Genomic DNA, 14,170 nt, shown 5'->3' with positions numbered 1-14,170 from the left:
CATTGCAATATTGGCTGCTATGCTTTTCATATTTCTTTAAAAAAAAAAAAGAACACTGCGAGTAGTATGTATGGCACAGCCCTGCCGAGTGGTTACGAGGGACTCCACAGGCCAGCAGAAAAAGCAAACTTTCTTGTTATACATATGCAAACTCGATTTGGTTTATGAAACTATAGTCTAAATTCCAGACGGCGATGCTCCATGAATTTTTTTAACTGTTCTACTTCTGCGAAAAGCCTCCTCGCAATTCGCAATAAATTTCGTAATTTGTACTAAGATAACTGTTTCGTGTGATGACGCTGCTGTTAATTACTGGCTTATTTCTATCATAACCGTACACTGCGCTATCAGGAATTGCTTCACCGGCATTGAGACATTCCTGGTCTTTAAAACCTTCCCTGCAGATATTCGAAATTCTATTTAACAATTTGCGAATATCTCAGGCATCTTTAATAGAGAGAGACAGAACGTTAATTACTACATCATTCCCGGTCAAATCAAAATTTTTGTACTAAAATGCAGTAAGTAAGCGCAAATATATTGCAATGTTTTTAGCCGCTCGCAAACAAACTATGCGCGAAGACTTGCAGTATTTGCATAGCGTGAAGGTTTATGAGAACCTAAATTAAACTATTTTTATTTATTTTTTTAAGTGGGAGGTGAGGTGGGGTGGTAGGGTATTTAGCTTTGGTGATAATAAATCATAGAATTTCTGACCCTTAGAGCTGTTTCGTTTTTTACTTGTGTTTTGGTATTTCGAGCCCGCAGAAAAATTTTACCAACTATCAAAACATTTGAAATCACTATTATGATTTTTTTTTTAAATCATACTATAACCTACAGAACAAAAGCCGGAGCCATTTCCAAGAAGCGTCCTCATAGGATCCTTGCTGGGCTACTGAGAGAGGTTTTGAGCTGGAATACACGCGCTCACCAAGGCAACAGCACTTTTTATGCATCGCCAACCGTGTGATGTATCAGATTAGCAGGCAATTTCATAGATTAATTTAATCCTTGAGTTGTCCCCTCCCCAGCAACGTCAGAGTAGGAAAAACGAGCATCGGACGTTGAGCCAATTTTCTTCTTCTTTTTTTTTTTTAGCATCATATCGACTCTTGCTTCCACCATTGTGTATTGTACGTTTAGGTGATTAAGACGTGTATTTTATGGCAAAGGCCAAACCTTTGTTATTCGTAGTAGCGGCGAGTGCACAATGAAAGTTAAAAAAAAAAAAGAAACCTCGCTATAGGGCTTTTAAAGAAGTCGCGAAAGCAGAAAAACGACATTTTTGTTTTCTTAAAAATTAGTTTTGTTATTTTGATTGTTTCAGTGACATTATTGACCTTTATAACATATAAAAATACAGTGCTAGATATTATAGATACATTATTACAAAACTCTATTAAAGCACTCGCGGTGGCGAAATCAATATGAGAGTTGCAGATCCGACCCATGTTGGAGCGCGCGCTGCGTGAAATGAAGGTCTCGTCCGCAACCAACCTTCTACGAGCCCGTGGACCTATATGCTTTTGTCCCCAAGGCCACCTTCGCCGCATCGCACTCTGAAATAATTATGAAAAAAAAAAAAAGAAAACGTTTGGGCACCAAAATTCTGCTTGTTTCTTTTTTTTTTTTTCACTGAATATTTATGCAATTTATCATCGTGGTATTCTCGACTTCTTGTTCTGGTCCAAGCATGGCCTTCGTGCATGTTTCTTGTCACAGGAAGAGCACATGTCTTTAGTAGCACGAAGATAAATGTTGACATGTACAATCGGTAAAGTGTGCCAAACATAGCTGTCATGGTTCTAAAGCCGATAGCAATATCTTTCTGACACACAATTCTGAAATATTCAGGCAGCAGTTAGTCAAACTATACAGCAGATATAAAATTGTCTCATTTTGTGCATGCTAAGAAAATTGCATTAGTTTTCTTACATTTTAGACAGTCGAGTGTAAGAGACTAGAAAAAGTATTCTACACTGCTCTTTCATGCGTAGTGCTATTGCCAACGGCTTCAAAAGTACGCATTATTTTTCACGTATATATAGCTTTTAGGGCAGTGAAGTATCAAGCAATCTAGCAAAATCAAACTCAGTCTCTCTAAGTAACAGAATGTTCGTTACCTAGAGTTAATATTAAAAAAGCGCAGATTTCCAGGAAACATGGGACTTCTTTCTATTTCTCAAACTTGTTCACTATCAATTTTAAAATGTAAACGTCTAATATTTGTGATCACAGAGAATGGCGTTTTGTTTACACATCGTGCGACACCTACGCAACCGCAAGGAGGAGGTATAAGCGCTTCAACCAGGCTAAAATTACTACATGCGTAGGCCACAAATGGTACACAATAACAACAACATCAAAACGTGAACACTTTTCCAATCTGTGCAATTACAGCACCAAACTCAGGTAAACTTACGAACTCCAGTCTCCAAACGGGAACACACATTGCGCTTCACTGCAGATGGAAAGGTTGGTGTAAGCGCAAGTTTCTCACTTTCAAACACCGCACTAGAAGGTAGAGCCCCATTGCGTGGAACGACGTTTTCGTTGAAAGAGGGCCTGAACTTACACAGTGCTGCTTCTGAAAAAAATTAAGAAAACTAGTGCACGAACAAAACGTCGAAGGAAAGTCTGAAAGGCATAAAGTTTGGTCGGAACTTGTGCGGCAAACATGTTTCATTTTCTGTGCTGAAAAAAAAAAAACAATAGTCCAGTCGGGTGACTGACTCTACAGCCAACTTCTTCCTAACATTCGTGACCCGGACATCCTGTTCGGCGCTGCCCATGCCGGAACCATGTATGCGTGCAAGAACAGCTTTAGCTGTTCTTACACTTACGAATGGGCCAGGCAGTATGCAATAGCGTTTTCATGGAGCGCACAAGTCGACGCTTTTACTCACAAAAATATATCGCAGTTCCTGCAATCGCGAAACGTTAGCACACTGCAGGAACAAAAATATTTAACGAAACTTAGTGCCCTCGCGACATACGAAACATATGGCTGGAAACGATGCAAAGGCAATAAAGAGGCGCACTCTCAGCGAAACAATGACCATCGGGACAAGACTGTGTGCTCTAAACAGAGCTAAGAAGTTTTCAAAAACACAAGGACGAAATATATAGACATAGCTATGGCCGCTAGCCTAAACGGATTCTTTGCTTACTTAGCTAATTGACGTCAGCCAAATAATAGTCACAAGAAAATTAAAGCTGAAGGTTTGTTTTATGGAGTTTAACGTCCCACACTGACTCAGGCTATGAGAGACGCCATGGTGGAGGGCTTCTGAAAATTCGACCGACCTGGGGTTCATTAGCGTGCACTAACATCGTACTGCACACGGACGCCTTGCTTTTCGCCTCCATCGAAAAGCGGCCTCCGCGGCCGGGATTCGATCCCGTATCCTTAAGAACAGTAGTTCAGTGCCCTAAGTGCTGGCACCACTCTAGCTATGCACCAGCCAGCTCAAGTAGAATTTATTTTCCTCTCTTAATGTGTAATTGAACTGCACCGTTTTGCGCACTATCCTCCAGCCCTTTACTCCGAACGTAGACATAAAACGAGAATATTGACGCACGCTTTCGTCCTTGTGTTTATTTGCGCTAATTCAAAATGAGTTATTAGGAAAGAAAAAAAACGTAACAACTAATGTTAACCAACCCAAGCTCACATCAGATCCCGCGTAGAATGGACAGAGGTAGCGATGGTCTGCATCGGAATAAGTGGTGAGGAAAAAGAAATTTAGACACTCAGAAGTGCGGACGTTGGCCAAACGAGCACAAAACAAAAGGTATTAGGAAGACAGGAGAAAAGACGTTCTCAGAGCGCAGTACGTACCGAGCATCTTGACAACAGCCCGCTTGGATCCTCCCCCGGACTGCCTGGGCGTTCGCATAGGGAGCGTACTCCTGTGGCTCTTGCCGTTCATATCCGGCGAGCAGTCGCGACGCGTAGCCGCCGTGGATCGGCGCAACTGCAGACCAATGAGGATGTACAGCACTGATATCAAACTGATGGGCAGCACAAAAAAGAGAACTGTGGAGACGGTGAACGCGTGCTCCACGGGCCGCTTGAGCATGCAGGCCGCCGTCTCGGGCAGGAGCTCGGAGCCGTCAGCGCTGGTTTGGTACACGATTCCGAACTGTAGCGCCAATGGCACGGCGAACGCGCCGGCCACGATCCAGATGCCCACTATGGAGCGGATGGCCCGAGGAAGTTGCGACATGGTGTGCGCCCTCAGCGGGTGGCAGATGGCCACGTAGCGCTCAACGGTGAAAGCTGTGATGGTCAGTATGGACGCGTTGGTGGACATCTCCGAAGTTAGTCCCCGCAGCACGCAGAAGACCTCGCCGAAGGCGTATGGGTACTTGCGCCACAGCTGGTACATCTCTTGCGGGAGTCCCAGCAGAAGCAACAACAGGTCCGACACTGACAAACTGAAGAGATAAAAGTTGGTCGCCGTGTGCATGTACCGGTTGCGCGCGATCACAATGCACGTGCAGACGTTGCCCGTCACGCCGGTGACGAGGATGACGGCGTACACCACCGTCATGGCGACCACGGTCGTGAGTGGTTCCTCTTCCTCGGATCCTTCTGAGAGGTAGAGGGGCGAACTGTTGTCTCCGCCGGCAGTGGACCAGTTTCTCGAGGGCCACTCGGCCGTCACCTCGGAGCTGTCCATGTCGTAAGCCATGGTTCCGCCCGGTGGTGACCCAGGACGGCAACTTCAGTCAGGGCGAGAGAACCACCACTGCCAAATGCCTTTCTCTCCTTTCCCCTTGGCTACACGCTCTCACTCTCCTTCCCTCGCCCCAGTTGCTGTCAGCACGCCATAGCGAACAGCGGGGCAAGCGCCGGCCTAGAACGGAGGGAAAAGCGTCCGGGCCGAGAAGCTGACGGAGGAGTTTTGGTCCCGACTTCAAACCCGTGGGGCCGCCGATGCTGCTTGCGCCGCGCGGGAAGAAAGGGGAAAGATGAGAGAGGGAGAGATCGCGGCTCCCGCCCCGGGAGAACCAATCGAAAGAGAGGATGCGGAGGAGCTCTCTCTCCGCTCTCGTCGCTCTCACGTCACACCATTCTTTCTATGCCTTCTCGCTCTTTTCGATGCGTGTGGGGACAGAAGGAATGGCCTTCACGGCCGACGACGTGGCAAAAAGGGAAGAGCTATCCCCCAACGCGCTGTTGTCTCCCCATACAGCGGCAGAGAATTTGGAGCTACTTCGCTTTTGGTTTCTGTGCTTGGTTTTCTACTGCTTGGCCTTGGCAAAGGTCAGTAGATCGGCGGAAGGAAGCCTAGTGCTGTGGAATGCGCAGGCTTGGTTCTATTTATGGACACCGTCACGCACAGATTTGTTGAAAAAGCGTGCGCTACGTTTCCTTCGAATAGGTTTTGTTCACGTTTGTCATTTCGAAGTTTGTCACACGGACATTTGACACTGTCACGCTCCACCTCAGTGAGTCCGTTCATGAGTTCTGAAAGCTTGATATCGGAAAGGACGCCAGCTCTGTATTGAATGTGCATCTGTAATCAAAAGCAAAAAGTAATGCTGTACTCCGCTAGCATTTGCGGCAGTCAGAGGGCAACCACTGTTGACTGCACAAAGCGCACAACAAAATTATCAACATCAATTGTGTAAAAAGTTGAAACGCATCCGCCATTTAAAGCGGGGGGACTGCTCAAGACGTAGCATTATTGTTGTATTCAGATAATCGTCTTTAATTCAATTCTATTTAATTGCATTCTTGAAAGCTCAGCCCGACACGTCAAGGGCTAACCTGCTTACTCAAGATTGCCCAAGCCTGGCAAAGTAGCGGGGAAAACATGAAACTTCTAAGCCCTATTGAGTGCTGGTATTTAGCTTTTTTTCAGGTTTTCGGTTCTGAGTGCTAATCTTGTTTCACGTGTTCGGAAATCCCGACGGAGAGAAGTTAATCCTGCTCTACTCAGACATTATTATATAAAAGCCCAGTCCGGATTTGCGCTTGGTGTGTCATATAATCCTGGCAATTTTTTTCATCTGTGCGATTTTGATGAGTAAGGCCTTTCGTCTCACATCTACCGCGTGTGGCTCAGACATTAACGGACCCCCATCACTTTACCGCGCGGGCGATGAAATCCGTTTATTTAGGAAGAGTAAAATACACAAAATTCAATTTTATTTCTGTCAATTCATCGCGAGCCTTGAACCTGAGACTGAGTTCAGCTTCTGCATCTTAGTCGTCCCACTTTTCACGGCGAGGACATATTATGAGGCAGTTTGGCACCAGAACAGTGGGACCAAACGCACGCATGATTCGTCTCCCGTGACCTACCATATTAGTGTCCCCTTACATGTTACTTACTGTCACGTTACTTAGTGGTATGGGTGCTCGTTTCGAATTTTAGAGGTGGTTACCTTGAACTCCATTGTTTACACTTACCTATAAAAATACGTATCAAAGTTTCGTAGTCCGGCGTCAGTCTTTGAGAGGAGTGTGGCCGTAAAGTCTGGTGCGCCCCCTATCCCAATTTCGAACAACCTCACAACCTGCAAAGTGGTTCCACTAGGCCGTCGAGGTTATTAAGGAGGCTTAATTGGCTTATGAACGGCGTCCGCAGGAAGTGGCAAAAATAGATACGCCATGATTTCGTGTCAAACTTATGAGGCAACCACTCTTTGTACGGCGTTCAGGGTGGTATCATACCATTTCGCTTCCCATCATCCAATCCATCTGCTAGTCAAGTTGAAGGTTAGTTTGCGACAGGGATTTGAACCGACGACGTATATACAACGAAATGCATGTCGCTGATCGTAAAAGTGCTGTCCACTCAGAGGTAAAATAGAAAATGCTTTTTTCTTTTTTTTTTCAAAAGTAACAAGTTTTCTTTTTGGGGAAGGCAAACTTTTCCTAACTCGATACCAGCCTCTCATTGGCAAATCGCTAAGTAAAGCCATGGCAAAACAGGCCAAACAATGCTTTCACAAATCATAATCGGTTTAGGCGAGGGTAAACCCCGGTTTATTATTTATTTATTTATTTATTCGTTTGTTTATTAACCAGTAACCTTATTCTAACAGAGCAAAAGTGAGTTACAGCTTGTTTTAATGAAACAAATGGAGAATGTGAGTCAGCCTTGACACGCAGTTACTGAGGACCGGGTGTCCACCGCCATCTGTGGGGTTAGTTGCAGGTCATTCCTTTCGCGCGAGACGCCCTGCCCGCCTCCTTTAGAGCTGCAGGAAGCAGAGCTCCCCCGACGTTTAACGCGCCAGAATGGGAGATACTACTTGGGTAGTTGGCACAACGCTGACGTATCAACTACGTCATGCCTCTTTGCGCTCTTTCAGTTGGGTCACAATAATACTCGCTTGTCTCGTGTTGCCCAGAAAAAAAAAAAAAAAAAAAAAACAGCACCAACTAACCGAACCACACCCACTGAATTCTGCACACTGCGCACTAAGCTATGGCGCGAGATCATTTTGGCTTATTTCTTTCCTTTTTTTTTTTTTTACTTTCCGTGACGTGCAGGTTCTTGTTGGCTGCTACGTGTGTTTTTTCAATAAACGTCAGTTGCTAGTTACCGCTCATCCTGTCCACACCTCGTCTCTGTCCTGTTTGAAGTCGCGTTTCCTATCCCCCACGATATGTTGAAACAACTGGCCCAAAACTTCTCTTTATTGAAGCTTAACCACTAGTGGCTTTTTTTACTTTCGAGTGTTCATTCGATCGAATTGACCTGGAATCGTGCGGCTTTTTCATTGGTGTCGCGCTGCATTACGTACACAAGTATATGTCACGATGACAACAAAGCCTTTTGTGCCGCTGCGTATTTTGACAGTCTTGGTAGAGAAACTTCTCTCGTTTCGGACGGAAGGACAGACTAACGTCAGGAGCATCCACTTATAGAAAGACTGAGAATGGCAGCATTTTCTCGGCCTTTCTTTTTTATTTTTCTTTAAGAAATCCTGGGTTTATGACTTTAATTAATGACTTGCTATACTTAAATACCATTTTAACTGGTACTTCCGATGTACCATTAATTCAGAATGACATTGGCAATATTAACGAATTGTGCAGTAAATGATGCATGTAGTTGAACCTTAACGAATGCAGAACAATTAGGGTAGATCGCAATAGCTTAACAAACCATACGTATATGAATAATAATGTCTCATATACAGTCTGTGATATCATACCGCTACCTTGGTGTTATAATTATTAATGATTTCTTGGAAATCGTATGTCATTTGCATCATTTCCAAAGTCAATCGCGCACTTTATACAGTTGTCGCAATTTTTTCCTTGCACCGTCATCATTAAAATGAACTACGTATACAACCTAAATCTGTTGACAACTAGAAAAATTTATGTGGAACTTTGGACCACTAAAGTGCCACAAGGCGAAATATTTTTTTGAAACTTCGCTGATACCTGGTTTTACTGCGTCTGCTTCTGTAGATAGACTTTGTGTTGCGGCGTTCGAGGAAGTGCCAAATGAAAGGCGTCGAAACGCGGCGGCTGCGTTTCGATGGAGGCAAAACGAAGTGGCGTCCGTGTGCTGTGCGATGTCAGCGCACGTTAAAGATCCCCAGGTGGTCGAAATTACTCCGCAGCCCTCCACTACGGCTCCTCTTTCTCTCTTTCCACTTTCATTCCCACCTTCCTCCCTTCCCTTACGGCGCGGTTCGGGTGTCCACAGAGCAAGTGTGACAGTTACTGCGCCTTTCCCTTCCTGTGAACAAATTTAATTAATTTAACAAATTTAACGGACGCCTGCATCGGTATAACGCGATAGCGTGAGCTACCAGCCAACATGTAAAGCCCCGCTATAACCGAGCCGTATGAACGTTCCAGCGTGGCCTAGGGATAACGTGAATGCAAGGGTTTTAGCAGGCTGATTGTAAAATCACCCTCCCATATGAAAGGAGAGGCCCGAGTTGGCAGCTCCTGTCAAACGTAATGTCAGGAAGCCCTACGTCCAGTTAGTGCTCGGCCATGTCAGCTGCCAGCTACCGCCTCCCACGTACATTTTTCGTCCCTTTTTGGGAGGCGTGTTCTCAGGGTGGGCTTTGATTGATTGCCAACTTGATTGCCAACTTGATTGCCAGATTGATTGCCAACTTGGGCAGCATCACTCCTACCCCTCATGTAATACCCCTTCAATGGGGCCTTTGAGGTTAAAATAAATAAATAAATAAATGACCTAGGGTGGGCCTTAGGTTGGCCACCAACTTGGGTGGAACCACTTGACCTATGGTGGCCGTCATCTTCGGTGGCATCACGTGACCTTGGGTGGCCGTAAAGTGTTACACCTTCTGCGAACGAAAGCATGAGTCATTAAAGGCTTTCGCCTTAATGCGCATCATCTGTTTGGGATCCCGGTGAAGTAAAAGTCATGTACCCCTTTGAAGCAGCACAAAGTCTCTCAACCCGGTTCACCATAAACAACTATCAAAGGACAGCCAGCGTTACCAATATGAAAGCGTACTTACATCTCTTGTTCTTACCGAGGCGAAGAAAGCTATCCCACTTTTCACGTTTTCATAACATTTACCACCAAAGGTTAACGTTGCGCTCCTTATAGAGTCAACCACCATAATACATCTCATTTTGTCGTAATTATGGTAAGAAGGTAAACATTTCATGCTCAAACACGTTTGCCTTTTCTAACTATTTTCATCCTCAAACCTGCAATGATTGAAATATCCTGTCTTCATCACTAACATGTATAACTAATGAAGAAAATTTTAAATACGCGTTACAGGGCTTCTTTTTGACTACCTTTCAAACTTCTGATCTGTTTATATTTTCTCTTCATTGAGTACTGCGTCCCTTTTTACATTTGAGGTTTTTTACGTTTTATCTCATAGATTGACATCAACGCAGAATTCTAGAAATCATATTTTGTACCTTGTTTTTCCCTGCTGTTCTTTTTTTTTTCCTCATGCGGTAATTTCTGCAAGGAACTTGTTTTTCAGTTTTGTGTACATTTAATGTTCCAACCTTTTGCCTTTGAGGTGTAAATATCTTGTATCCGCCCCTCTTTAACGCACACCTGTGCCTTAAGGTATAAATTCTGTCTTACTTTATGGCATCTTCAATTTAATTATCAAGCACGTGCAGAACTTGCGGTGCCACCTATCGGCGTCGTTCTATGATTTAACGGCAACCTTGCGTTCTCTTGCTCCCCGCAGAACTTGTATTTCTCCACGACAGGGCGTGGCTGCTTTCCATAGTTCTTCATGTTCATGAGATCTAAATAGGCCCCTCAGTGGGTGGCGATGATCAAGCTACAATTGTATATGACTGCAAAGGCCTTGTTTCGGTCCTAGCAAGGTGAGATTTCCCACCACTCGGATACAGAAAGGAAGGATGCCTAGGTCTGTCGGTCTGGTCATAATAATTTACTGTAAACCCCTCAATATTCTAAGCGTAAAGCCCTCTCCTACCTTCCCGTCATGCACATCCGTCCCTTCACTCGCTTTTCGATCGCGGCACCCCTCATGCAGGGCCGGTATCTCGGGAGCGATCGCGCTACTCTAGTTTCGCATTGAATCGCATCGCTGCTTGTATTTGCTGCTCGCGTTGTTTGGGTCCCTTGGAGACGAAGACGGCTTTCGGCCACGGAGTGGGCCCATTGTCGAGGGAATGCGTAGGGAAAAAGCATGGCGGCGTTCTTCAAATGTTTGCGCTACATTCGGTTCGCCCGGCTTTAGATTTTGAGCGTTTGTCTTGCGTGCTTTATGTACGGTCTGCTGTCTGCTAGACTGCTGACTGTATACTGACAAGCTCACGGGTCTATCAAATATTTCTCTTTGTGCACGCGCGTGTGTCTGTGTGGAAAGTAAACGGCATTCTTGGTAGAGCCTAAGTGGAATTGGACTTGCGGGCGGCTTTTAGGACGGGAAGCAGATGACCAAGGTAAAAATTCCAACATTTCGCAAACACTGCTGACACAAGGCACGGCTTTGGATAGTTGAGGCGTTTCTCATGAACTGATACACAATCGATGACATGTGTGCTCTCGTACAAGTGTGTCCACATTTTCGTGTGCAGAACTCATGAATATGGACAGGATTTGCGCACCCGCAGAGGGTGTCCCATCGTTATTGTCGACAAAATTAATTTTTTAATGAATAAAGGAATACTTGTTCAGGTAGAGGGTGAAAAAAAAATGTCTTCGTGTGTGAAAAATTTTGTTAATATCAGGCCTCTTGATTGCGTTACATCGAAAACAGTCAGTCAAGAGGAAAACAGCAAAAAAGTAAAAGAGAAAAAGAAAACAGAAAAAAGCAGTAAAAAAAGGAAGACAAATGAAAAGGAGAAAAAAAAAAGATGAAAATGAATGCAAAGAGTCGCAGGAAGGCCTTCGCATTACCGCACTTAAAAGAGACTTAATTGCTTTCCACGAATTTTGAGAGCGAGATGGCCGAAACTTTCACATTTGATTAATTTTCAGAAAGTGTTTTCAAATCTGGTGTTAAATCCTACTTATCTAGTTTGGTTGAAGTTTTGCAAGTCATACATTTGAAATATAAGGGTGTTATTGTGCACCTGTTTGACGTCAGTATATCACAAAAGGAGTCAACAATATGAAACTTATTTCATTGTGATGCGCTGCACATATTTAGAATAGTGTGTTCTATCTATACATTTTTGAAAGTTGAAAAACTATGTTACTCCTAAGGTGCTTTTTATTGGTGGAATTACAATTATTTAGCATATCTATATCGAATCCATAACAACAAACTGCAGTCACAAATATCATAGCTGTATTTTGCGAATAATAAAAATGTCCATACAAAATTTCATAGTGATACAGCATTGACAAGTGAAGTCATGTCTAGCACAACAAGTAAGGGTTGCTTGAAAATAAGGAACAAGGAAAATAGTGTTTTAAAGTTTCAAAAAGTAGTTAATAATTCAATACGAGGCTTTTTCTCAACAAAGTTGAGTAAATGCAGCTTAAGGAGCTAGCACGTTTCCTTAGAATTCCCCAGCAGCTTATGTGGGTCTCTTGTATTGCCTACGACAAGTGGCTTCGGTACAAGATACGGTAGGACTTGGCCTCAGCAGGTTCCTTAGCAGACATCTTTGAAACTCGCAGAGTGTCAAACGCATTACTCAATAAAATCTATTCCTGAGAAGGATGGATACCAAGCTTTTCCAAAACTTGCTCAAGGCCTTTGTGTCTATGACTGAATCGCAGTGGTGGTGGTGTAAAGCATTTATTACGTTTAAAGAGAAGTTGCTCGGAAAGCCGCCCCTAGTGGGCCTCTCTCCTTACAATATTAGGTCGAGTCTCTTATTCCGGGACCTCATTGGTCTGGAACGCCACTCGAGCTAACTGGACCAGTGCTTGTTGGCCCAGCAGGTCCAAGCAGCCGAGCAGGGCTGCCTCCCAGTCCTCTCAGGTAGAGGAAGGAGTTATGTTGGTAAGAGAAGGATTTAGATGGCATGCCCAGACCATGTGAAAGGTTTCAGTCACCTTTCGACAGAAAGGGCAGAGGCCAGAAAAGGAAGGGTCAAAATGTCCGAGTACTGCCGGGCACAGTAGAGTATTAGTAAATAGTCAAGAATTATGCTTTCGCCCCCTTTCCCTAGCCCTTTGAGAGGAGCCGGGTACTCACGCTGCGAGTCCCGGTAATAAGCAGAAGTGTCTAGAAAAGTTTAGAGGTTATGTGTAGTGCCTACGTCGGGGGACCGGTAAGTGAGTACGCGGGCGGCCGAGTTGCGGCAACCCGACAACACGCGGTACGGCAGCTTTGAGCCAATCGCGGCTGCAGTTTCGAGACGGCGGGGCAGCTTTGGGGGAAAGGTTCCTTCTAAATTCTTTCTGAAAACTGCACAAAGGCTCAGAAAATGTAGAAAGTTCTTTCTATCTGCCTACAATGTCACCAAATCGGTAGACGCCGTACTTGAAAATGAGACTACCTTCACGTGAAACTTATCTTCACGTGATATGAAGTGCATATTCATCGTAACGGACTTCACTGTCTATGCTGAGATGTGGGGATCAAAACTTCGAGCCGCATATGATGAATAACTTGATCCCTAGTTTGAGTGAATGTGCGCAACAAATGTCAGTTCGGTGATTTTCTTTTTTTTTTTTTTTTTATAGAGATAGGTTGGGGATGTCACTAGAGAGAAGAGAGAGAAAACCTTTTTTTCATTGGGATGGCACGTTGGCATCCATTAGAAAAAATACCGGGGGGTGCCATGCAGTTACGCCGATTGATTTAGTAGACTTCTTTAAATGGAATGCCCACCGGTACCGTTAGACAAGTACAGTTTAAAATCATTGGCCATAGCTGCCCTCATGGTTATAATAATGGCAAAGAGGATGGTGATTTGTCTTCCACAGTACTCATCTGAAGCTCCTTGGTGAATATCTGAAAATGGGAAATGCTTCTTCGGCAGGTTCGCGCATGCGTATCGATAGTAATGGAACCATTCTCAAGCGCTGCAAAGCGTCAGCAGGGCTCTAGACGCAGGATAAGAAGGGGCAACCAAAGTAAACTGCCATGGTTGAACGCACAGGATAATTAAGTAATTTTTCATGGTCTCTTATTATTCCATGTCTCGGTTCCAGTTGCATGAGCAACGCTCGTATGTGCTTACGTTAATTTGTCAAGCAGCTTAAACACAAATTATATATACTGTTGATATTTGTTGATTTCTGCCTTTTGTAATATGGTTTGCGCATCGTTTGAGGTCACCATCCTAGCCAGATACGTTTGTATCAGCGTTTAAATGAAAATACAAATATTCGAATATATATATATATATTCTTCAATTCTTCAAGGAAGAATTGAATTCTACCTTGAAGAAGGACGGTCCAGCGTCCGAAACTGTTGGAATAAAATAGATAATCGGGAAAGTTTTGTGACATCCTGTTTGAATTTAACTCTGGCCCATCAGTAACAAGCAAACCCATGTCGATATATATATCAAAGCAATTTAAGATGCTAAAGAGCTTGTACATTAGCCCACTATGTGACACATGCAAGTTCTTGCTAGTTAAGTCTTCTCGGTTAACCCCATTTTGCCTTTCGACTGACGTACCTCCTTTTAGAACTTCCTTCGGCTGGGAGGCCTGCAGGCATGGCTCGGCGGTGCGTTCCCCATTGAATTTATAAATATCACCGACGCGTCAAGCTCCTCGAGATGGCACAACGCCCT

The 14,170-nt window shown here is 44.3% G+C and overlaps 2 protein-coding genes across 2 annotated transcripts in view; one reads left to right on the top strand and one right to left on the bottom strand.

Annotated features, from left to right (window-relative positions):
* The window catches only part of LOC146182067 (pyrokinin-1 receptor-like), a 356,768-nt gene extending 352,068 nt beyond the window's left edge, over nucleotides 1-4,700 (bottom strand). Inside the window, exon 1 of the mRNA XM_084575891.1 lies at nucleotides 3,845-4,700. Coding sequence (XP_084432017.1) covers nucleotides 3,845-4,700 — 856 coding nt within the window. The remainder of the gene's footprint in view (nucleotides 1-3,844) is intronic.
* LOC146182062 (uncharacterized) overlaps nucleotides 1-14,170 on the top strand; it is a 161,551-nt gene that overhangs the window by 81,317 nt on the left and 66,064 nt on the right. The gene's annotated exons all lie outside the window — the stretch shown is intronic.

The sequence above is a fragment of the Amblyomma maculatum genome, chromosome 8 (assembly GCF_055883805.1).
Source record: "Amblyomma maculatum isolate TAMU_Amacu chromosome 8, ASM5588380v1, whole genome shotgun sequence".
Taxonomy (NCBI): Eukaryota; Metazoa; Arthropoda; class Arachnida; order Ixodida; family Ixodidae; genus Amblyomma; species Amblyomma maculatum.
The sequence above is the reverse complement of the archived record's forward strand: the minus strand, read 5'-3'. Positions and strand labels throughout refer to the sequence as shown.